The 23,367-nt window shown below is 34.9% G+C and overlaps 2 protein-coding genes and 1 pseudogene across 6 annotated transcripts; 1 reads left to right on the top strand and 2 right to left on the bottom strand.

Annotated features, from left to right (window-relative positions):
• Positions 1–147: 147 nt before the first annotated feature.
• On the top strand, positions 148–8,332 carry LOC111313751 (E3 ubiquitin-protein ligase BRE1-like 1). Of its 3 annotated transcripts, none has more exons than XM_022914479.2 (19): positions 148–652; positions 1,567–1,728; positions 1,871–1,952; positions 2,214–2,444; positions 2,554–2,715; positions 3,114–3,307; positions 3,390–3,473; positions 3,569–3,688; positions 3,790–3,976; positions 4,081–4,241; positions 4,350–4,421; positions 4,617–4,693; positions 5,334–5,528; positions 5,801–5,873; positions 5,960–6,046; positions 6,902–7,039; positions 7,119–7,321; positions 7,418–7,583; positions 7,877–8,332. In XM_022914479.2, the coding sequence occupies exons 1-19, from the start codon at positions 542–544 to the stop codon at positions 8,006–8,008; spliced, it is 2,637 nt and encodes an 878-aa protein (XP_022770214.2). In that variant the 5' UTR covers positions 148–541; the 3' UTR covers positions 8,009–8,332. The 3 variants fall into 3 exon arrangements, with proteins under 3 accessions (XP_022770214.2, XP_089609204.1, XP_022770215.2); XM_089753078.1 differs by having other exon boundaries at positions 188–652; positions 7,690–8,332; XM_022914480.2 differs by lacking the exons at positions 148–652; positions 1,871–1,952 and having other exon boundaries at positions 1,589–1,728.
• Positions 8,333–9,107: 775 nt separating this feature from the next.
• Positions 9,108–12,284, bottom strand: LOC111313754 (autophagy-related protein 3). Of its 2 annotated transcripts, none has more exons than XM_022914485.2 (10): positions 12,002–12,284; positions 11,736–11,806; positions 11,499–11,615; positions 11,253–11,419; positions 10,796–10,881; positions 10,643–10,694; positions 10,409–10,474; positions 10,128–10,255; positions 9,788–9,890; positions 9,108–9,480 (listed from the first exon to the last, which is right to left on the bottom strand). In XM_022914485.2, the coding sequence occupies exons 1-9, from the start codon at positions 12,160–12,162 to the stop codon at positions 9,794–9,796; spliced, it is 945 nt and encodes a 314-aa protein (XP_022770220.1). In that variant the 5' UTR covers positions 12,163–12,284; the 3' UTR covers positions 9,108–9,480; positions 9,788–9,793. The 2 variants fall into 2 exon arrangements, with proteins under 2 accessions (XP_022770220.1, XP_022770221.1); XM_022914486.2 differs by lacking the exon at positions 9,108–9,480 and adding an exon at positions 9,503–9,718.
• Positions 12,285–18,242: 5,958 nt separating this feature from the next.
• On the bottom strand, positions 18,243–23,329 carry LOC149512060 (ethylene-responsive transcription factor ERF035 pseudogene; annotated as a pseudogene). The gene has a single exon (XR_016332722.1). The product of XR_016332722.1 is annotated as an ethylene-responsive transcription factor ERF035 pseudogene (transcript).
• Between the last annotated feature and the right edge of the window lie 38 nt (positions 23,330–23,367).

Raw genomic sequence — 23,367 nt, 5'->3', positions numbered from 1 at the left:
TCTCCAACAGCACCAGGTGTCCATGTTTGTAAACATCGAAACTAAAAAAAAGTGGAAAAAAAAACACTTGTTTTTGCCCCAATTCCCAATACTACCCTTCTAACATTCACGAAATTTCAAACTCTTTCATTCAATACCCCTCACTAACCCAGGTATTTTGTTCATTTTATTTTATTTTATTTTTCTCTTTCCTACTCGAGCTCTCTTCTACTGCGCGTTCCGTCGGGAAAAAAAAAATAAAGTGTGAAAAGAAACTGCATCAACTCTTATTATTATTAGAAATTCGATTATAGTTTCGACACAGTTAGGGTTTTCAGTTTAGAAAAGAAAGAAAGAAAAACTGATTGGTTAGGTCTTTCAAATTGAGGAATTAGGGTTTCCGAACGGATTAATTGGCTAGGTTTTGTTACTGGACTATTAGTTTTTGATTTAGCCAGGTTAAGATTTTGGTTTCTTTGTAGCGGATATTCCACTTGACCTTGATGTGAATAAAGGTGGGTTGGGTGGACTTCTAGGGTTTTTGAGTGTGGGGGTGGGTTCAATGGGGAGCACTGGTGAGGCTGATCGAAAACGGCGTCACTTTAGCTCTTTGTCGCCCACTGCTGTTGCCGCAAAGAAGCAACCGTTTTTTCCAACTTCTGAGGAGAAAAAGGTATTGTCCTTTGTTGCTCATTCTGTTAAAATTTTCTGATTTGAAGTAATTGGTGGAATATTTATGCTTGTCCTATTGCTCAGTATTTTCTTAAATTTCAATTTGAAAATAATCAAAATAACTTAATTTCTGACTTGGGTTTTTTCTTATGTATCAAATTTGGCATTGCTAATTTACCATACGGTATGGACTTTAATCTCATTTAAGGGATCAAACGGATATATAGTTGTGACCTAATGCTTGGAACTTTAAATATTGATACAAGAAATATGATCTTTTTCCCTCTTTTGACTTCTGAGGATTTTTCTATTATTTTAGATGATCATGGATTTTATGCAGGTTTATTTGCTTTAAATGCCACTTACCTTCTTTGCAGATCTCATTTACCTCACAGTAGTAACTATATTATTTGTACCAATACCCTCATTTTAGTTGTATGCTTTTGGTTGAACATTGCTGGTTCTTGGGTCGTTTTCAGATGTGAACATGGGTGATTATTATTTTTGGGATAGGTTTGCTTGGTGTTTAGGTAGGTTGATTGGTCTGTAGAGATTTGTAAGTTGGACTTCATTGATTTTTGGGTGAAATATCTTCCTTTAGAATTGGAAACCTCAAGCCCTAATTTTGGCATAGCTTTGTTTATGCTAGTGCACATTATTGGTTGTCAGCAAAAATTATATTGTATATAAATTTTTTTTTTTATCTATGCTTGTATATTTTCCTGCTTTGAAATCATGATGTTATTGAATTTTTTGTATTGTTTTCTGGTTTTTGAATGCTGTAAAATAAAGTTTTTGGGAAATAATTCATCTGTCCGTGACAAGCAGGTTTCCAAGTTGAAACTTTTTCTTTTTTTAATTCATATTTTTGAACCTTCTCCGAATGCTACTTCCTTTTTTGTTGGTATGATGCAGCATGATACTGCAGTATTGCAATTTCAGAATCAAAAGCTTCTGCAAAAGTTAGAGGCTCAGAAGGTAGAGTATTCTGCTTTTGAGAACAAGTTCATTCTATTGAAGGAGAAACAAAAGCCATATGATTCTACATTGAAAGTGGTGAATAAATCTTGGGAAGCGGTAAGACCCTGTTCAAACTGTTAGACAATTTTATGCATTATCTGCTCATTATAAAAGATGATAATTGTATTTAAATCTTTTAGATTTTTGTTTTATTTAGTAAATTGCTTGATGGGAAATTGACATTAACCTTTTACAATAGCTAATTACTGACTTGGAATCACATTCCATCCTCACAAAAGAGTCTAGCAGACGAGATTTTGGAAGTGCACCAAATACGGAGGGTGAGAATCTTTTGCCATGCTTTGGTTTCATTTATTATTGTTGCTGCCGCTTGTAATGGACTGTAAACATAATTCCAAGGACTATGCTTTCTTTCTTGTTGAAACTTATAATTTATAAGGTTGAGTTAAATTTGGCAATTCTGATTTATATAAGTTTTATTTAATTCTTTCGTTGTGCAATTTTGGTTTTATATTTTTATATTTTTTATTTTTTTGTTTTACAAATATACTTGCTGAGAAGGTTTTTGCATTGTTATGTAGATGGGGCTATATCTTGTACTGAGGATGCTTTTCTTAGCCGACTTATGGAGACCGGTGCAACTGAAAGTTCCTCCTCCAATAATTTCCCAGAGCCGATGAAGGAAGATAGAGATCAGACTGCCTCTGAAAAGACTAGGAGCATTTTACACGATATAATAGTTGCCATTAATAACCTATGGTGCCTGAAGGATGGACTATATGCTGCAGTTTGGAAAGAACATCCAAACTATGGTACGCATCTAGTGGAAATTGTATATTGTGTACTATATTGTTTTTTTTTTAATAAAATTTTTCTCTGGAGTATTACTCAGTTAACTGTGTTAATGTCTCTTTATGCTAGGTTCTTGCAGGCAGAAGGCATCTAGTGAACTAGAATCAGAAGTTAAGAATTTGAGATTAGCAACAGGTGATATTTATTTGAAACACAGATCTTTGGCGAGAGAATTGCAGAGCCATAGAGATATGGATGCTAAGAATAATGCTGAGATTAAACGTCTAAAAGGTAACCTTCTATATGTGGTTAGAATTCATCTGTTTATTAAGAAGTTGTGACATCATCATTGGTTGTCTGGATGTGACATTATCAGTTGCCACCTAAGCAGATTTAGCATGCAAGATATGTTCTTAACTCATTTATTACATTGATCTTTCATGTATGTGGTGGAATGGACAAAAATCAGTACACATGCCTGCTGTGTAATTATGTAAATTTATGCAATCCATACAATTATCACACCTTAGACAAACTGCTATCTCTCTTTAATGCTGTGGATGGGCTAATCAATGGGAGATAAACCTTTCATTGTTGTTCAAATGCCAGTTAATTATCAAGGTATGAGATGTCATTGAAATATATCTAAGTTTGACTGTCATCTTTTGCTTGTTTTTTTTTTTTTGAAGGTGAATTGGAGAGTGCAGTATTGGAACTGCAGGAAAGTAATTGCAAATTGGCGGCTCTTAAAACTGAAATAGATGCAACAAAAGGGGCATTTATTCCTTTCTTAAACCTTGGGAATAAGTATGTTGCTGGTGATAAAATCAAAGATAAGCATAGAGATTTGCAAGAAATTGAGTCTGCCCTCAAAGAGTTGTCGGTAATTCCTACTTTCCTTTGAGTTATATTGTGAAGTTTCTGAAACTGAATATTAATCAGGATGATTAATTTGATTTGCACAGGAACAAGCTTCTTCTCAACTAACAGAACTGAAAGGTCTTCATGAAGAAAGGATAAAAATATTACAGCAGTTATCAAACTTGCAGGTTTACCTTTTTGAATTATTATTAATTTTCATTTATTTCTGAAATGCAGTTCTATTTATTCTGTCATAAATTGAATGGGGATTTCTGATTGACAGAACACATTGAAGAGTGTAAAGTGTATTTCTTCTTCCCAAGTGTACCTTTTGGTGAGAGATCAACTAGAAAAGTCAAAGTCAGAAGTTTTCCATTATCAAGATTTATTTGAGAAACTACAGGTTGTTACTGGTCGGTAGTTTCATTTATGCCTTTTGTCTGTCATTTTTATTAAGGGCATCCATTCCCATGCTGACTATATCTTCCCTCCTAAAACTTTTAGGTTGAGAAAGATAACCTGGCTTGGAGAGAAAAGGAATTCAGTATAAAAAATGATATAGCTGATGTATTTCGGAGATCATTGGCTGTTGCTGATTCTAGAGCTTCTCATCTGGGGGCCGAGATAGAGCGTCAAATTGATGAAAGAAAGAGAATTGAAGCTAAGCTTGAAGAGGCATCTAGAGAACCAGGTAGGAAGATGTATATAGTTTGTTATTATTCTGAATCATCTGCTGTTTTCATCTTGTAGCTATTCTTTTACTGAAAATCTGCTTAAAATACATTTACATTTCAGGAAGAAAGGAAATAATTGCAGAATTTAAAAGCTTGCTTTCTTCATTTCCCGAGGAAATGAGTTTGATGCAGAGTCAATTAGGTAAGTACAAAGAGGCTGCTATGGATATTCATTCTCTCCGGGCTGATGTGCAATCTCTTTCCAGTATTATTGATAGGAAGGTTAGTACTTTATAAGTTGTGGTTAATTCTGGTTTTGCTTTAAGGGCTTAGAGATCCTTTTTTCTATATGGACTTGCAAAGAATTTGTAAATAATTATTTATGAACAGGCAAAGGAGTGTGAGAATTTATCTGGCAGATCTGCTAACCAAGTTGCTGAGATGCATAAGCTGCAAGCCATGGTATGATTGGTTAATATTACTCTGTTATTTTGATTAAATCTGTCTTCAAGAAACCTGTGATAAGAAATTGATGCTTGTTCAAATTAAAGGGAAAGATGCCTACTTTTGCCTGTAAAATCTGCTCTTGTCAACCTTTATGCTTTTTTCTCAGAAACAAAGAAAATCTATTAGTCTACATATTTTTTCTAATTACAGGTCCAGGATTTGAAGGACAGTGACGCAGAGTTGAAGTTGATATTGGAGACGTATAGACATGAATTTACTGATTCTAGGTTAGGTTACCCATACAAGATGCTTTCTTTTATTTTCTTCTGCAGTGAATTCACATCTAATTTGATACATTGAAGTTGACTTTATTTTCCATAGAATATGCTGGATACCTAAGCAATGTTTTGACAAATCTCTCTCATTGTTTAGAGTTAGAATGAACATCTGTTTCTTCTGCATTGTAACTTTACATTTTCTGGGAGGTGTTGTTGCCTAAGGTGCAGGAGAATGTTGGTATCTTATGTTATACTGGTTATTATATGCTGCCTTGAGAACATTCTCCCAAGTTTGGAGGAATGTCTATTCCAGATGTAATTTTAGGGAGTAGGATTTGATTTATTAGTGGGCTTGTTCGTTTGGTTTATTTTATTAGTCTTTATTTGGGTTAGGTGGGCTTTGTTGTCTAATGGTCTGAAAACCTTGGTTTATGAAGCTTATTGGGAGGTTGGATTTTGATTATTGACGTCTTTGATATTGAGAATTTTCAATTTATACAATTGAGATTTCAGACAATTTATTGAGTATTGTCATTCTGGTTTATTGTTCAATGTCAGTTGAGGTTCTGATCTTGCAATCCTTGATATTGTTCAATTCTTGATGTGTAGTTCTAGATTCTTACAATTTTATTTTTTTTTGTGATTGCAGAGATGTTTTGGATGCGAGAGATTCAGACTACAAGTCATGGGCTTATGTTCAAAGTTTGAAATCCTGTCTTGATGAGCAAAATTTGGAATTACGTGTTAAGAAAGCTAATGAAGCCGAAGCTATATCCCAGCAAAGTTTGGCTGCTGCAGAAGCTGAAATTGCTGACTTGCGACAGAAACTAGAAGCTTCTAAGAGGTTAAACTTCACTTGGTTTTTTTCTTTGGAGTTTTTCTTTTATGATTGGGAAGAGGATGTTGTCTAGACCTTTCCAGCAAACCTGCAATTGTCATTTCTGCATTAGGCAAATGTTTCTTTATCGTGCCTAGACAATTCCATCATACAGTTTTCTGTTGAAATTCCCGTTGGCCAAGATGTAAAGTATTGGAAATAGTATAGCAGGTATAAGTGTAGTTGTTTCCTTTATTTATCTTCTCATCTTGCATTCATTTATCAAAATGCTATTGCAGGGATAAGGCTAGGCTTTCTGATACTTTGAAATCCAAAAATGAAGAAAATGAGGCTTACTTGTCTGAAATAGAGGTTAGTTTCTTGTCATTTATTGATGGCTCTGCCTTTCGTTCTGTCATGATGGTTTCTTGAGGTTGTTAGTTTGGTTTTTTCCTCAGTCAATTGGACAGGCATATGATGACATGCAAACACAAAATCAGCAGCTATTGCAGCAAATCACAGAGAGAGATGACTATAACATCAAGGTAATAAATTTATTTGGTTTAGGATATTCTGCACATTGAATAGTTTATGTTTTAGTATCATTTTACCACATTTTGTTGCTGCTTACTGCCATAAAGTGATGGGTAGAGTGACAATATTTTTATATTTGTCTTTATGCTGACTAGGTATGATTGAATTTGACTCTTTATGCTTTCATTCCAACATCAAAGTGTCCACTTATCACTAGCTATGAGCCATGTATTTAGAAGTGAAACGGTTCTTAGTATGATCATGGATGCTTGCATAACAAATCATAAAAGATATTTGACATGGAATAGAAACTTTCACGTGCTAACCAACCATGGAAAACTAACAATTAAAAGGGGGTGCATAATTTTTGTTTAGACATGGGGAGATAGAACATGGGAAGTTGAGTCCAGTGCTTGGTCTCTATTTGGATGTTAATTCTTGGTATTAAGATTCATAGAAGTTCTCCTTGCCGAGTTATCCGATTTGATTGGACATGTGATAACCTCCATGTTAAAATTTTATTGAGATGGGATTTCTGAATCGCATAATTCTCCAAATATATCAGGGAAAAGGGTGTTAATGGCGTAAATATTACTGGTATTTGCTAAAAAATTGGTGATAATGGACTTGTAGTTTTAACATAAAGATAGATGTGCCTATGTTGAAACTCGAAGAGAAGTTAATATCTGTGGTTCCGTCATAACTAATTCCTGTAAAGGATTTTGGGCTTCTAGGTTCATCATGCTATTTCGTGACATTTACATTAATATACAGGACTTATACTCATAGAGCATCATGTTTCTGTCTGTATATTTGTATTTTTGCTCCTAGAACTTGATGTTGTTGCTTCAATGGTCCTCTTTCAGCTTGTTTTGGAAGGTATGAGGGCAAAACAGCTGCAAGGAGCTCTACACTTAGAGAAACATACCATGGAGAAGGAGATTCAGCAAGCCAGTGCATCCTTTGATTTTTATGAGATGAAAGCTGCAAGAATAGAGGATCAGGTATGCATGACCTATATTGTGGGAAATAATCTTCTAAAAGTAATATGATTTTTTGAGGCTTGAGCAATTCCTTTTGCAGTTGAGGTTCTGCTTAGAGCAGGTTCAAAAACTTACAGAAGAAAGATTTCAAAACTCAGTTTCATTGGAAAATACACAAAAGCGATTGTCAGATGTGAGAAGATCATCTCAACAAGCAAGGGAGTCACTGGAGGAGTCACAATCTAAGATTGAGAAAAGTCAAGTGGAATTGGTGGAGTTGCAGATAGAATTAGAGAGGGAAAGGTAAAGTAATTTATAGAATTTTTTTTATGTTTCTGTCTGTTCTAAGTGCATAGGGTGAATTTATATCAGTCTTTGTTCACTTTATTCATCTATTAGGTTTAGCAAGAAAAGAATTGAGGAGGAATTGGAAGTGGTGAGAAGGAAGGTTTTATGTCTTCTAGCCGAGACAGAAGGATCGTCTATTGTAGGAAGGCTTCGACAAGAACTTAGAGAGTACAAGGAAATACTGAAGTGCAGTATCTGTCTTGACAGACCAAAAGAGGTAAATATGCTATTCTGATTTAGTATTTCCAGGTGGCAATTTTTCAACTGGTACCTTTATTGTTGTAGCTTGAGCTTTTATTCTCTATTGCACTGACAATGGATAGGGTGCTTCCGTGCCTTTGGCTGCATCAAGAATGGTTTTTGTGCCTGTTACATGGGTTCTCGGGGAAATACTCTTCACATTGTTTTTGTAGCTACGGCTTTTTTCAAATCTGTTTCAATTAATGCTCTTGCCTTACCTTTTTTCTCCATCTGTATTTTTTGCTTAGAGATTGTTTGTCCCTTATTCAGGTTGTTATTACAAAATGCTACCACCTCTTCTGCAATCCGTGTGTACAAACAATTATTGAAAGTCGTCACCGCAAGTGTTCAGTGTGTGCTGCAAGCTTTGGTGCTAATGATGTTAAACCTGTTTATATCTGATATTGGAGCTCTCATCACAGCTGATCGTCAATGAGATTTGGCCAGCATCTCTCGTGCATGCGACCATATCTGACATATGGACACTCACAGGTTCCGATGTATTGTTATATTACAGATTTGTTAGAAAAGAATCTTGACAGGAACTAGAGGGTTCCTGTTCTTTTGGTCAGTGCAAATCCTCTCAGATTTGCTTGTTTGCTTCTAAGTAGTTGATTTGACTTAATTTTATTTATTTATGATGTTTGCCTCTTTATTTAACTGCTTGGAGCGACTGGAATCTTTCAAGTTATTATTTGCAGATTAGTCAGAATTGATCAAATTCAATATCCAGAGCCACGGAGGTTGCGTGATCAAATAATGAAATAAAATTTATGATGCTAAGCCTGAAAAAAAGAAACAAAAAAGAAGATCCCTGTCTATCTCCATTGGAAGTAGGCATCGAGACTAATCCAAGGATTATTTTTTTTCCCTGCCGTAACCATTTTAAGCATTATTCAAATTTTTGGCGTACAGATTCTCATAGCAAATTATTATCAGTATTGTTAATATTTCTTTTTTTTTTTGTGGTCAAATTTTCTCCTCTTTGTATTGCAAGTTGTGACGGTATCTGTTGAAAGAAAATATTTAGATTTTCTCTATTCTTTTATTTGTTGTGTAGAAACCTTTTTAATTGCATCATATCATTCTTTGAAATTTAAAGAGCTTTGGTTTGCTTGCTTTCCTCAAGGGAGTAACGAGGATGAGTATATATGAGACTGGATTTTGGCAATGACTCAAATTATTGGTATCTGTAGCGTTCTTACCACGAAGCCAGACTCCATTATCTATGCCGAATAACTTACAGGCCAACATGTAGGTGACAAATGTAGTATGTCCAGGTTAATGAAAGAAATTGCAAATGTCAGGATTAGAACTTGTCTACCTGTGCTGATTGGAAGCTGTTACTAGCATTAGTTGATAGTTTCGGTAATGGATGCGGGCTGTTTGATGTTGTTAAAAGAATGTGATCACAGGTGCTGTAAAGCTGTTTGTCCTACAAAAAAACGTGAGTCTTGCTCTCTAGAAATCTTGTCAGCTTTGAGTATTAGCACACGTGTAATGGTTCAAACTCAACAAACAAGTGTTTGTTTATCCAGCAATAAACACATAGTAGTCCTAGATCACAACCCCAAATTAAAGTTTACTACGTAAAATCAACTCACTATAATAAATAATAATAACAATGTGGAAAAGAAAGTTCCAGTCTGGTAACAGATGTGCTATTTACAAGTGTGGCGGCCCTTAGTACGTCATGAACAAACATAAAAAGCAAAAGCGCCAGAACTCTATAATTTGGTCAAGTAGTGCATGCAAGGAAGGGTGATTAGCAGGCGCTGGGTACACTTGGTTGCATTGAAGACATTACAAGCAGTGGTTTCAGCATTACACGAATACCAAAGATAATAAACCAGCTCCAGATTGTCAATCCATAGCTGTAGAGTCCGACAATATGATTCAATTCAGTCAAGTAGCATTACGGAGAGCATATATAGTACAGGTATTAAGATACTACACAGATTTTTTTTTTTTTTTGGGTTGCGAGTCTTATGACCCTATATGTAGTACTAGAGTTTCAAAATTTGGACCATTGCAGATGAAGTATGTGGGATCATGGCTTATAATTTTAAAGAAAGAAATGAAGGTGTTGGTTACCGTCAGACTTAACGCAAACTGCATATGATACTATTGATTAGATAATTGGATCTAAAGCTAAGAAAACCTTTAGTTATTGATAGTTACCTCTAATCAAGTGCTGGAGCTACCAAGATCAAAGTCCATGGTGTAGTCATACTCAATTGTCGGAATTACGGAGGCAACAAATTTCAAGAACAAGAAAAGATACCTGCAATAGTTGAGTTGGAAACAGAAATTCGTGAGTAAAAAAGTCACAGAATTGCTCCACGGTAACAGTTGAATTAGTTGCACTGAAGCACCCAAAAGTACATGTAGACTGCATTTTAAGAAGGTAAGAAAACAATATGATGACAGTTAGTGCAAGGGCACTTGCACACACATTTTCTCAAAAGGTAAAAGGGTCAATTCAAGGCAATTTAGTAGTTAGAGGGACCAAAAGTTTTACTTATCAACTTCAGGTTCCACTCCACGTGACATCAGCACATCAATGATCTTTTTCATCACAGCCCCATGTCTGCATGGATGTACGGATGCATGCTTCCCAGGTAAGTGAGGATGGTCCTCAATAGTAACCTGTATTCAGGTAAATCACAATGGAGTAAGACATTTTTCAAATTCATTTAGGAGCATGCAGATAAAAGAATGAGATAAGCAAACTGAAGTCCATACTCCTGCCCATTAAGAATGAATGAAATAGAAAATTTTGAATTGTTAAGTATGGCATACCGTTTTGTGTGCATGGTCCTGACTAACATCCTCCAGAACAAGCTCTGGTTGTAAAAGCATCCTTGACTACAACCAAATTCAGATGAGGACAATGATTTGTATTCAAATTGGTTAGTTCAATATTTACATTAACAAATAAAAAAAAAAAAAAAAAGGAAGCAGTAAAAACAGGGATTTTTTGGGCGTTAGGGGGAGAAAGGGGGGGGGAGGATGCGCCTATTCTCCAACACCTACCTCATCATACCCAGTAAGCCACACGCGAGGTGTTTGATAGTATTTATCATACCTGCAAATAAGATAATGTTTGGCAAGTTTGAGATTTCATAAGAAAATGCATATTCTGACAACAAATCCTAAGCATGTTTGCAGGCACCAGAATCGTCTTACGTGATGCTGACATCATAGGTTCGGGTCCGTAAAATATTGTCATCATCAGGCTCTTGAGCAACAAGGTATGTTGATTGTAGAGTTGCCTGCATCGATCATAGTCACAGAAATTCAGTACACAAAAATTTGAACGTTTAAGGTCTGCAGAAGAAACTAGAATTCATATCCACCACGATAGGTTTGTTAAGCAATAAAACAACTACATCCATGCACCTCATTACAACATAATCTTTCATTTCCTTTGTCTTCTGTCTCTCTTCTCCCCACTCAACACAAACTTAACCAAGATATGCAGTACTAAGATAGTACAGGAACTTAGTTGAAAAGCTTTCAACTCTTATAAAAGGCTAATCTACAACAATTGGTTACGAAAAGAAAATAACAATAACGCAACGAAAACCAGTTACCCAGCTAGTTTTTGAGTCTCTGAAATCAAAATAAGTTTCTTAAGACTTACTGCATCAGTCTCAATAACATTGTCAGCTTCTTCATAATCAGCCATGTCGGGTATATCTTCTTCGTCTTCAGCGCCCCCAAAATATGAAGGTATAGATCTTACGGTCTCCTTCTGCCTAATTTCCAAAGTCTCCATTGAAGGCAAGTTTTCCTCCACATCACTCCTATCTGTCAAGAACAGAAGTTGTATAAAGTCCAAATTTTCATCTTATAATCAAAACACGTACTATCTCAAGAAAAAAGATACCTTTAGGTTTGCCATGAGTCGCCAACCAACCATCATTGTCTTCATTATCAAGGAGAATCTCTCCTCCAGCAGCTTCATATTCTTCTTCCACCGATGCAGCCCTCCTTAGGCAAGGGACTAACCACAAAATCACCAAATAACATTTACTAGTACAAATCATGATATGCAATTCAAAGGGAAAATAATTGACACAACGAGAAAAGAAATTCAAGTAAGATTATGGTCAATTCAATTTACCATTTCGGGTAATCAAGTATTGCTTTTCGGCCGGTAGATAGGACTTCCTCTTGCTTGGCTCTCCTGATTCCCTAACATTCATAACAATCCACCGAGTTAAATTGTTATACTTGAATTATGAAGCCAAATTACAATTTTACCAAAAAAATAATCCATTGATATCGATATACAAATGAAACTTAAAATTGATTCATATAATTCTAAAACTATCAAAGCAAAGTTACGAACTTAGAAAGAAAAAATTGAAAGCGGGGAGAAGAAAATACCAAGACCAGGTAGGGCATTTGGAGACGAGATTATCGCCGGCGATGATGAACTCGGAGACGCTCAAAACTCCTTTCTCCTTAAAAGCAGAGACGGTTCGAGGCCCTGTTATTCTCTCCACTGTTCCTTTAAATGCTTCGTGAATCCTCTGAGAAAGCACCATCTTTTTTTAAATTTCCTAATTCAAATTGAAACACGACCAGAGAACATACAAGAATCGAAACCCTAGCGATTCAATCGAAGACGAAGATTGAAACCCCAGAGACCCGCACGGAGGAGGTAGACAGAGAAAGAGATTGTTGAATGCGTTTGCCTTGTGTTGCGTGTGTCTGGGGGAGGGAAAAAAGGATACAGTGTGGCGTAGGACTTCTCCTATCTGTGAGCCCGTTTCCCACGTGGCTAGTTGGGCATCCCGATTGCCCAGTATTGAAGTCGCAAACGGACGGCTCTGATTGATTAGTCGCAAATGTGGGCCAACGCTATTCATTAGTACTTTGTCAAACCCCAATTTGTCGAAGAAAAAAGAAAAAGAAATATTTTCCATTAAAATTTGAAAAAGATAAAGATTTTAATAATAACCGTAGAGAATAATTATTCAAATTTTATAAGTAATTTATTTAAAATTAATTAGATATTATTTGATAAATAAAAAGATTTATAAAAAATTTTTTTTTTTAAATTTTTAATAAGTAAATTTGTATACTTGTAAATAAATAAAATTTTTATAATCTTAAATATGAAAAAAATATATAATAAGGTTGTAAGATTTTATGAGATAGAAACTCTATAAAATTATTAGATATTTACGTCTTATAGGTATATGTTTATATGTTTGTGAGTGGATTAGAGAAGATTGTGAGTGTTTATGTAGGTATAGTGTATGTGAGTAAATTAAAGAAGATTGAGAAAGTTCACATAAATATGGTGTATAGGTGCATATGGATATGTATTTGTTTGGGTTGAAAATATTTCACATGACTAGAAGATATTACAAGGGTCTGCGGTTATTAATTATGAGTGATTGTTTTGATGTTTTGATGTAATTCTTTACAACTATAAGATCTTTTTTCTTATCTGTCGATGTAAGTTAATTAGATCAAATCACGTTAAATTGCTGTCTCTTGTGTGATTGAATTAGTGCTTTTTGTCTAACAAGTGATATAAGAGCTACAGGTTCGAAACATGAGAAGAGGTAAACTTAGAGAAACTTGACTCAAAGAAGAAGTTTCAGTTCGTGTTTTAAAAATCGATTTACGTGAAACGTGTTTATCTAAATTTGAAAGTTATCACTTAATAAGTTTTCATACCAAACTCAATCCAATTCAATTAAGTTTGTAGCGTCTACTAATTTTGCCATAAGAGAAGATTATGAGACTTACATTGTAAGTGGAGCCAATTATGTCTAGCATGAAAATTGATAAATGATAAAATTTGAGTCAATATAAAGATTATTTGAAATAGTGGCTCAAATCTTATAAGTGATTTATTTATCACTTAATAGGTTTCCATACCATACTCAATCAAATCCAATTAAGTTCGCAGCATCTACCAATTTCGTCATAGGAGAAGATTATGAGACTTACATTGTAAGTAAAGCCAAGCATATCTAGCATAAATATTGATAAATGATGAAATTTGAGTCAATGTGAAGATTATTCAAAATAGTGACTCAAATCTCATAAGTGATTTATTTAAAATTTGTTAGATATTACTTAACAGAAAAAAAAACTTGTAGAAAAAGAATTTTAAGAGAAAATAGATTCTTAATAGGTGAGTTTATATGCTTATAGATAAATAGAGTCTTTATATGTTTAGGTGTGAGAAAAAGATGTAAGAGAGTTGTAAAGTTTTATAGAACAAACATCCTATAAAATTATAAGAGATTTATATTTTATGAGTGTGTATGTTTATATATTTATGAATGGACTAAAAGAAACTGAGAAGGTTTGCATAAATATGGTGAATTGGTGCATATGAGAATATATTTATTTAGATTGAGAATATTTCATAACTAGATAGATTAAGAGGATTTATGGGTATTAATTATTAGTGGTTGTTTTGATATTTTGATGAAATTCTCTATAACTAATAAATTTTATTTTTCATCAATTGATATAGATCAATTGAGTCAAATCATATTAAATTATCATGTCTTATATAATCGATTAATTATTTAATTTTATTTTCATTGACTTGATTAATTGAAGAGACTTTTTAACCTTATAAATAATATTAGAGCCGTGATCCTCACATTAATAAAGACTCGTTTCTTCACCTAATTGGCTCCATTATTGATGGCGTTGGGTCACTCACTGGAATTTTGTTATTGGAGCCATCAAGGTTGGTGATCACTGTCTCGAAAAAGCGACGAAACTGAAATATGCCTTTCTTTTCCTTTTTGATGTTTCACATTTTTGTGTGAAAAGCAACATTAATTATCGCCATGTTCGATTTCTTGTAAGAAGAAAACAGAATATTTATGGTACATTATTTGACAATGACACTATATTTCGGTCCAATGTCGACTGAATAATAGAATAGAGAGCTTCATTTCCTAGTCCCTGTTCACAAGGTACATAGTACACTGTACATAGTACTAAACTTAGAAGCTGGACCAGTTATGACACAGTAAATGCAATTAATCGAGATTTCAAGAAAATTTCAATTGCCAAGAATCAATTTTGACTGGTGTTTATGATAACATAATATGCACTCAGATACAGTGTATTTAACACTGGTTATGAAATATGGTATATCCAGGCTCTTTGAGTGCAGGGTGGGGGGGGGGGGGGAGGTCTTAATTCTCAGACATAATGGCGGAATGGTTGATTTGTTTTGTTTCTCTACTGTCGTTTTGGCAAGGGTTTATGCGATTTTTCTGGGGTTCGAGCCTTTGTTTCCAAAGAAGCCATAGGAGAGTGATCATGCTTGAAAGTCGAATCAGCCTTTGCCTGATCACCCCGTATTTTTTTTTCAGTATGTAGGGCTAGCTGCATCGTTTTGGCTTTGGATCCACATGAATTCATTATCGTTTTGACACTCTAGCATAGTGGAAAGAGTTTCAAATATGCACCGTAAATAGGGTTTTTTGTAGGAGGTATCCATATTCAATGGAGCTATAGGAAGATTTCTTTGGAATGATGTTACTTATCTTCTCGCTTATTAATTTAATTGCAGGAAAAAGAAAACCCTCAACTAATGCTTTGGAAAAGTTTTGCTCAGCGTTGTCTGATTAATTTTATTGATGAGTTGGACTGACGAATATCAACCTCCATCTTCATCCGAGAAATCCTACAGAGAAGTCAAAATATTTTAGATTTTAGTGCATGTCTCCCGACAGGACGCATAAAATCTTCCAGTAGACGCAAATCATCAACCAAAGCAGCAAAATCATGCCTCTGTGCACCAATAGAAAATCCTCGAGCATGCATTAAACTGAAAAACATTGGATTCTTAAAGTTTATTTGTTTGTTTTCTGCAAAAGAAAAAAGAAATGAAAATGACGAGGATCCCAGCAGCCTCATAAAACTTGTCATAACTTTGGATGCAGCTAGCTGAGATGCATGAACAGCTTTTGTTAAAATAAATGTTATGTTTGTTTTGTTCTCTTCAATTTGGATGCTAGAGAAAACTGAGTTATGGCCCATCCATGTCAATCGTGTTATTCCACTGTCTTTTCAGAATTCACGCACATGCTTTCCCTTTCTCCTGTCAAAAGTTAAACACCAACAAAGAGCATCATTTTTGTTTCTTCAAAAAAAAAAAAAAAAAAACCCTTAATTTTACATTTGCCATGCTAGTTCTTTAATGGTCATTGGTCCCCGAACAGCAAATTACTAATCAGGTTCCACTCAAAAAATTACCCAAAAAAGAAAAATAAAAAAAAAGTAGGAAGAAATGAATTTGCTCATTTTTTCACATAAGAATTTATGGAGGATTATAACTTAATCTGTTAGATGCTAAATTCTATATATGATCTTGAAAATACATATATATAATTATATAATGATTTGCAAGTTAATGTCGGGCATATGATGAGGTGATTGGCACTAATTTATATAGAATCGCTTCATTGGAGTGCATGTGAGTTTCCATGATGAAGTCCATAAACAAGAGCTTATAAATCCTCGTGCTAGTCAGCATTGACTTTAAACATTACATCAAAAGCATACAAGTATCTCATGATTTTAGGAAAATAATTTGATTCTCTTCTTTCAGTTGTATCCCATTTATATATAGTTCGTACTGTGACCTACTGATTTCAAGTTACCTTTTTAATTAGACCCTAATCACTAAAATCAGTTGTTATTCATTGTGGATCAAATGCATAACTCTCTCATCATTAATTTGTTTAAAATTTAAAACCTTACTGCATATCTTATGACGGCAGTTCTAATTAATTTATCATCCACATGATGGTCAGCTTTGATATATCAACCTTAAAATCTCAGAGATGACTATGTTTTTCTCTTACTTTGCATCATGGTGTTAAATAAATTGATGTGCCAACCACGTTTTTTTCCTGGTTTATAATAAGTGCAAGAAGAGAAACTCAAACTTGTGACATTTTCTTCAGCAGTAAGAAGTGCAAGATTGTTGTTAAGTGAGGATTATATATATTTTCAACCTATGTTTAGTCAAGCGTAATTGCAATTCTCTTTATTAGAACTTCAATAAAATAATTTGTTTAACCTTTTAAGATAATTGATCATCCAATTCAATATGATATTTTATATTTAGTTTCACTTTACTTTTTACATTTCATAGATGATGATTGAATGAACATGTGTTAAGATGATAGATAATTATTTAATATCATATTCTTAAAAGTTACTGTATTAAAATATCAAGCATCCAATTTTTTACATTATTTTTATTAATTTAGATGAAAATGAAAATGATTAGGTCTTCTAGTAAGGGAAAATAAAAGCCCTTACATTGATGAAACTATAATTGGGCTTTGAAGTTTGTTTCTCACCTATTTTATACATAGTTCCTAGTGTGAATATTCACAGTTTGCAGGACAATTTCCTCACGAATTTGGGTGTTATGTATAAACCATGAATTTTCTAATCTTTATTTTGTCACCTTAATGTTTTCTGCGCTGTGAAAAAATGTTAAAAATTACACTTTGTCTAGGATCTGGCTAACAATTAAAGAAACACAATGCCCGAATTGGCAAATTCTCGTTTACATGCACACGCCATTGATTAAAAAAAAAAAAAAAAAGAGAAGACATCTTTCTTACTTTACCACAGATGAAACTTTTCTATTGATGTTGATGTAACAGTCACAACTCACTAGATAGTAGAAACTAATTACCTCCAATTCTTTAGTGTCTGGGATTCTGATCCACAACGTTTCTTTCCACTGTCTCTTTCAAATGACTAAGAAAAAAAATGCTAATAATTTCTTTCCATAGAAGATTCCAAGCAGATTAAGTTTTTTTCCTTGTCGTTTACTTCATGCATTGTTTGAAGTTTTGTTATAATTGTGGTATATAATTAATGGAAACCGAAACCCAGTTCCCTATAATTCCTCTGTAAGACAAAAATTTAACCCACATGGTTAGGTACTTGTATTATATGACTTGGTTTACCATATATTTTGTCTGTTCTGAAATCTCTGGCCAATGGCTGCTTGAAGTTTGGCTAATATGATTGAAAATAGAATATGAGATAAAGAGGGTGATGTCATTTGCCACTAGAAATAGTGGCTTGAACCAATTTGTTGAGGCAGGTGCCCTATAATTTGCCACATAACACTCTTTGGCAAAAAAGTTGAAGGATATTTTGAACGTCGAAATAACTTTAGTTAGATTATGCTGTCACCTTGTTTGGGTTTCCTACATGTCTATCCACACAGCTATGGGAATCTCCCTTGCTTCTTTTTGCCAAATGATGGTTGGAAAAAGTGCTGTTGGGCACAACTATTCCTCCACCTTCAATTTTGCTCACTGTATATCACCAATTCCTTTGGGAAAGAACTTTGGAGAAATCATTCACCATATCATGGATTTCGTTCTTTGGGTCTTTTTCCAACCCCTAGACAGGGTATTTTTTTTTTTTTCATGGTAATTACTTTAGCTAGTCGCTTTAGACTTTAAAGTCAATTGCGTCGAAAGTTCCATCTGAATATAGCAAGGCCAAGGTGGCTACTAGCTTTAAAGTTAATAGTACTGAAGTTCACAAGAATAATTAATTTCTCGTTTTTGCTAAACAAAAATACAAAACAAAGTTGGAGTAACTCACAAAGAAGAAACTCGCCATTTATTAATCTTTTGTGTATCTCTGGTGCTCATATTTTACAGTGGAGATAACCCTGTTATCTCACTCAATTTTTTTTAGCAACTTTTGACAAGCTGGGAACATTGCCACTGCTTTTGTATCTCTCTGAACCAAAGTAGAAAAGAAATAACAATATTCACGAATTCCAAAGCGAGTTTTCGTGATTGGTTTCCTTCTGCTGAAGGAAAGCAGTGGATTATTGTGTGAAGGTGAACAGATGAAGAATTTTGAAAGTTAGAGCTATTGACCATGAAAAAGATTCCATGTAATGAAATGATCTCTCTTTCCTAGTAGTACTCCCAGGAGAATGGCTCCTCAATCCGGAAACCAGCATCGACTGCGTATATTTGCCATGCTGAAGAATAAGAGCAAAATCCATCGCTTCGATCCGTGGCATCAATCATGAGATCAGGCAGATCAAACAAGGTGTCGTCGTCATCGATAGAGGGTGAACTTGATGATTCTAGTATGTTGTCTGAGGTTGAAGTGTGCGCCAAACGTGCAACAGGAAGTTCTTCTTGGCTTGGTCCAACTTCAGCTTCAGCCTCAGCTTCAATGTTGCTTCGCTTGGTCTCGAGAAATGTTGAGGCAGCTGCTTTCGAAGCGGCTGCTTGGATGTCCTTGGGAGACGTACTGGCAGGGCGCGGAAGTTCCTTTGCAAGTTCAGGGAAATTAAGGTAAGCCGAGCGGCCTTTAATGGCCTGTGCAGCGACATCATGGGCCCGAGCAGCCATTTCAGCTGTGGGGTATGTTCCAAGCCATATTCTTGATTTCTTCCTAGGTTCTCGGATTTCAGACACCCATTTGCCCCAGCTTCGCATGCGTACTCCACGGTATTTGGGATGCTTGCCATTATCATCATCACTAGTCCTGTGCCTTCTCTTGTTCTCATTTTCATTTTCCAAGTCTCCAGCTTTCTTTGACCCTTTGGGAGCTTCACTGTTTTTTGAAGTTTTTTTATCTTGATGAGAACCCGAAAACGAGAATATCGTGGATGAAGAAGAAGTGGAAGAGGAAGAGGATGTAAAAGAGGAGGTGGCGGTGGTAGAGATCACGGAAGAAGAGCTAAGCAAGTTGTTATGATGAGTATCATTCTCTATGTTGATATCTCTTTCCATGACAGATAGAGGCCTTGTTGTAGGTAAAGAAAGAATTTTGAGTGATTGGCATATAACATAGTGGTCTAGGGGCTTATATGATTCTTCCATGAATTCTGATCTAAAAAAATGAATAATGATATAAAGAAAACGAATTAAAGAAGCCTGGGTCCATGGCATAAAGCAATTACAGTTATAGCTAATTTGTTACCCATGTGGCAAATTGAATAAAACGTATGCTAGGTTTGGAGATCATCTTTGGTTTTGGCCTGTTCTTACGTCAATTTCTAGCTAAATAGTGAATTCGGGCTTGGGTATTTCTACCTAATGTATTGAACTATTGATGATAAAACATTTCCTACTAATTTCTACGGTGTTAAACTTGAATCATTTTTGGTCTTTAACTGATCTCGTGTTGAGAAAATGGTAGGCCAGATATGCGCTCATTGAAACCTGGTAGAGTGACTTCACATGAACTTTGTCTAAGGGCCTTTGAAGAGTCCTTTTGATTTTCACATGTATGCTTCCTTCTTTTTTCCCTTTCTTTTTTCTTTTTCTTTCTTTTTTACTTTTGTTTCCCCCTCTTTTTCCTGTTCTTTGATTGAACTGGCTCAAGAAAATTAACACCGCAAGACCAAAGCACCTTAGTCTTAGGTTAGCTCGTTGATATGTCATCTTCAGCTTCACCCAATTATGTCTCATACCTGATCTGGCCTCTCTGCCATGGCTTTGTCACTAGTTTCATACTTAATTCACTTATCTATCTGTGAATTCATTTATTTATTTCAAAGGGTCAATTGTGCTCTGGTTAGAGCTCATTGAACACTACATATTAAAAATCTGATGGCCTAGAAAACGGCCTAATTGAATAAATTGGCCAATGGAAATCTTACTAATGTGATAGATTCTGCATAAAAATATATATATAAGCATGAACAGATTGTTAAACTGCTTTCAAAACAGCCATAGAAAGCGAACACGCGGGTTCTGTTATAAAAGAAGAGGACATCTAATGCAACCCAGGCACACATTTTCTTTATTAATTTGTATAATGTACAAACCAACGGTTAACATATAGCGACATTGATTTTGATTATTAAGTATTACTGAATCTACTAATCACCATTTGAAGAAGGTATTAAGGGAGGTTAAGACAAAAACAAGAACTGGATATACCGTCTGGTAACTATTCATCACAATCGGACACATGAGCGGGCACATGCCAGTGGGTCCTCCAGGCAAGCCTCTGAGGCTCTGATTCAAGATTTCTTATTAGCTAATGAGTCAACTATATATGCAAAAAAAAGAAATTCCATTTTTCTATTTTCTTTTCAACTTTCCTTCAAAATACAACCTGTATTGAGAGAGAGAGAGAGGCAGACCGGATGATTTGAACTCTGCGCATATTTTTCCCAGTAACAATAGGTCCTCGCTGTCTGGAGAACACGATATTTTTATGTTATCCATTTTCCATTACCTTCCCTAATATACTGCTTGTAGGAAGACATTAAAGGTTTTACTGAATGAACAGATTTAACGTTTAAGGTTTTTGTTATCTCTCTATTACCTCATGGCTATAACCGTGCAATATGTATAATCATACAGAGTAATCTTGTAGGGAAGCCTTTGTCTTAATTGAGCACTTTCTCCACATTATCATCAGCAAGGGTCTAGAGGCAAAGATGAACATTCTGATATATAGCGCTAACTAAGGGCACATGGACCACCTATGAAAAGACTTCACAGAACTTTGAGTTCTTTGTATAATTGTTTTAAGGAGTCCAGACTCCAGAGCCTTGCCCCATCAAAGCTAATTTCATCAGTCACTCGTGCAATACTCTGCATGTTTCATGTGAGTGAGTTTATTTCTTGTCTCAATGTTGCACCATCAAGAATGGATAATAACAGCATCTTGGAACTACCATGAGATATAGTTCATTGAGCACAGACAATAATTTAATATCCAGAAATCGTCTAGATTTGCTGTCCAGTATCTTCTTTAAAAGGTTCACATTTTTCAATCCTATCAAACACCTAACTTTTGGGCCATCCCTTATCAATCTATCCACATAATTGTTGCCTTACTCGTTATTTTAATCTCCACTTCCCTTAAAATTACCCCAAGTCTCCTATTGCATGTTTTCTTTGACTATCATTACTTTCCATAACTAGAAATTATTTTATTAGAAATCATTTTGAGTTTTATGTTCAGTATTTGGTGGGGACTTGATGAATTTTACTTGGGGCGAGCTACAAAATTTTTAAGCCACATTTGGAAGGAAAATAAATTATGTCCAATAAAAGGACAATTTAAGCCACAATAATTGTCAAGATATCAGATAAGTTCCAGCCCTACATTGTCTAATCCAAACCACCCTAATTGATTTGCATAATTTCCATTAACTAGCTAGTCAAGTCTAATAAAGTTAAGGAAGAAGAGCTTGCATATACTAATTGTGATTGCTGATTGGAATATTTCAACAAAAAGTTTCTCTTCTTTGGTAGTAAGGAATGGGTTAGATGGATGGAAGTTAAGCTATCAAGCTGCCAACATTGTGGATTGACATGGACGATCTGAGATGATCTACAGCAGCTTGTTCCCCTTCTTCTGCCTCAATCTTCACACAAAACTTTCTTTCTTTTGTTGCTTCTTCTTCGTCTTTGGGTACTTGCGGGAAAAGAATTCATAAGTGCTGCAATTGGTACCTAAATTGTCTGATACAACTTTCCTTCTTGTCATCAGAAAAGATAGCCAAACTCCTTTCCCACTAAAATTATCAAATAAATCTTGCATCTGGCCCGGGGGTTATTCAACCTTTCATAATTAAAACTGACGAAAATCCAAAATTTTAATGCGGAAAGTAGGCCAAAGTAGGCCTATCCGGTCTCCGTATGCATACAGTTACTGACAAAAAATGAGGCACTGACAAAGAAGGAATATTTCTTTATTCTTCCAATTTAAAAGCATGGGAAATATCAATATAAAAAATGTGAATAATCGGTAATAATTAGCATAGCTTTAAAGTTAGTTCTGCCTCAGGAGATTCTACTCAATAAATATATATATATATATATATCACGTGTTTCAAAGTATATACATATATATGTATAGCAGTTCATGCATAATTTTCGAAGAACATGAAAAAAGTAAAGCTAAACCTAGATGATATCCACTGGTGCGTATAGGCTAAGAGATGGACTACAAGAAAACAGAGTTTTGAAATGATTTTGACCTAACTTTTTATGGAAATAGATTCTCATTAGTCATATTATATTGATAAAGAGATTTGTTTGATGAAAGATGGATTGTTAGACTGGACTCGTTAAGAGGCATGACCAAACTTCTTTAATTGTCGAGAAATTATTGCATAAACACTTTTTATTACGTTGTAAATTCATTCAAATATCATCACGTTAACATTTAGATAAGACTAACCATGCATTTAGTATACATTTTCTCCAATTACACAACAGTTTCTCTAATTTTTCCCCCTTTTTTTCAACTTCTATTTTACCTAATCATACAAGCAGGTCTGTCCAGGCTAGTGCCTCTGTGCTCGAGAATTCTCATTATTTCACTATAACAATTTTTATAATAAGCTGAAATAACAGTTGTTAAAGTATATGACTGTTAATCATAAAATTGCAGGTTCGAGCTCTCCTAGCGTTTTTCTGTTTTTTGGTTTCCATCATTGGTAGTTTATTCAGGTGTTTTGTTATAGTTCAATTTAACTACGGAAATGAACTGCAATGAAATTACCCAAGGAAAGATTGATAAAAGTACTGTTGTAAATAAATACCCAATGGCCAATGGGACCCTTCTATCGCTCATGCCTCCTGGTATTTGGGTCCGTCTTTTTTTTTTGGGTTAATTGGCCAGAATTCGGAGGAAACATCGGTCACATGATTTCCACAGTCTCAAAGGCTTGGATCGCATCGTGCGAACTCGAGGCCCAGGTCACCGCAAACAAACCGACAACAGTC

The sequence above is a fragment of the Durio zibethinus genome, chromosome 23 (genome assembly GCF_047325235.1).
Source record: "Durio zibethinus cultivar Kanyao isolate XHJ-2024 chromosome 23, ASM4732523v1, whole genome shotgun sequence".
NCBI classification, from domain to species: domain Eukaryota; kingdom Viridiplantae; phylum Streptophyta; class Magnoliopsida; order Malvales; family Malvaceae; genus Durio; species Durio zibethinus.
This window is presented reverse-complemented; position numbering and strand designations above follow the sequence as displayed.

Bases quoted from the DNA above. Each gene is read 5' to 3' on its own strand.
- LOC111313751 (XM_022914479.2), top strand. From the start codon at position 542: ATGGGGAGCACTGGTGAGGCTGATCGAAAACGGCGTCACTTTAGCTCT. The intron at 1,729-1,870 runs GTAAGACCCTGT...CTTTTACAATAG, and splicing joins TGAATAAATCTTGGGAAGCG to CTAATTACTGACTTGGAATC. The intron at 3,474-3,568 runs GTTTACCTTTTT...TCTGATTGACAG, and splicing joins AGCAGTTATCAAACTTGCAG to AACACATTGAAGAGTGTAAA.
- LOC111313754 (XM_022914485.2), bottom strand. From the start codon at position 12,162: ATGGTGCTTTCTCAGAGGATTCACGAAGCATTTAAAGGAACAGTGGAG. The intron at 10,256-10,408 runs GTATGCCATACT...ACCTGAATACAG, and splicing joins AGGACCATGCACACAAAACG to GTTACTATTGAGGACCATCC. The intron at 9,891-10,127 runs GTAAAACTTTTG...CAACTATTGCAG, and splicing joins GTGGAACCTGAAGTTGATAA to GTATCTTTTCTTGTTCTTGA.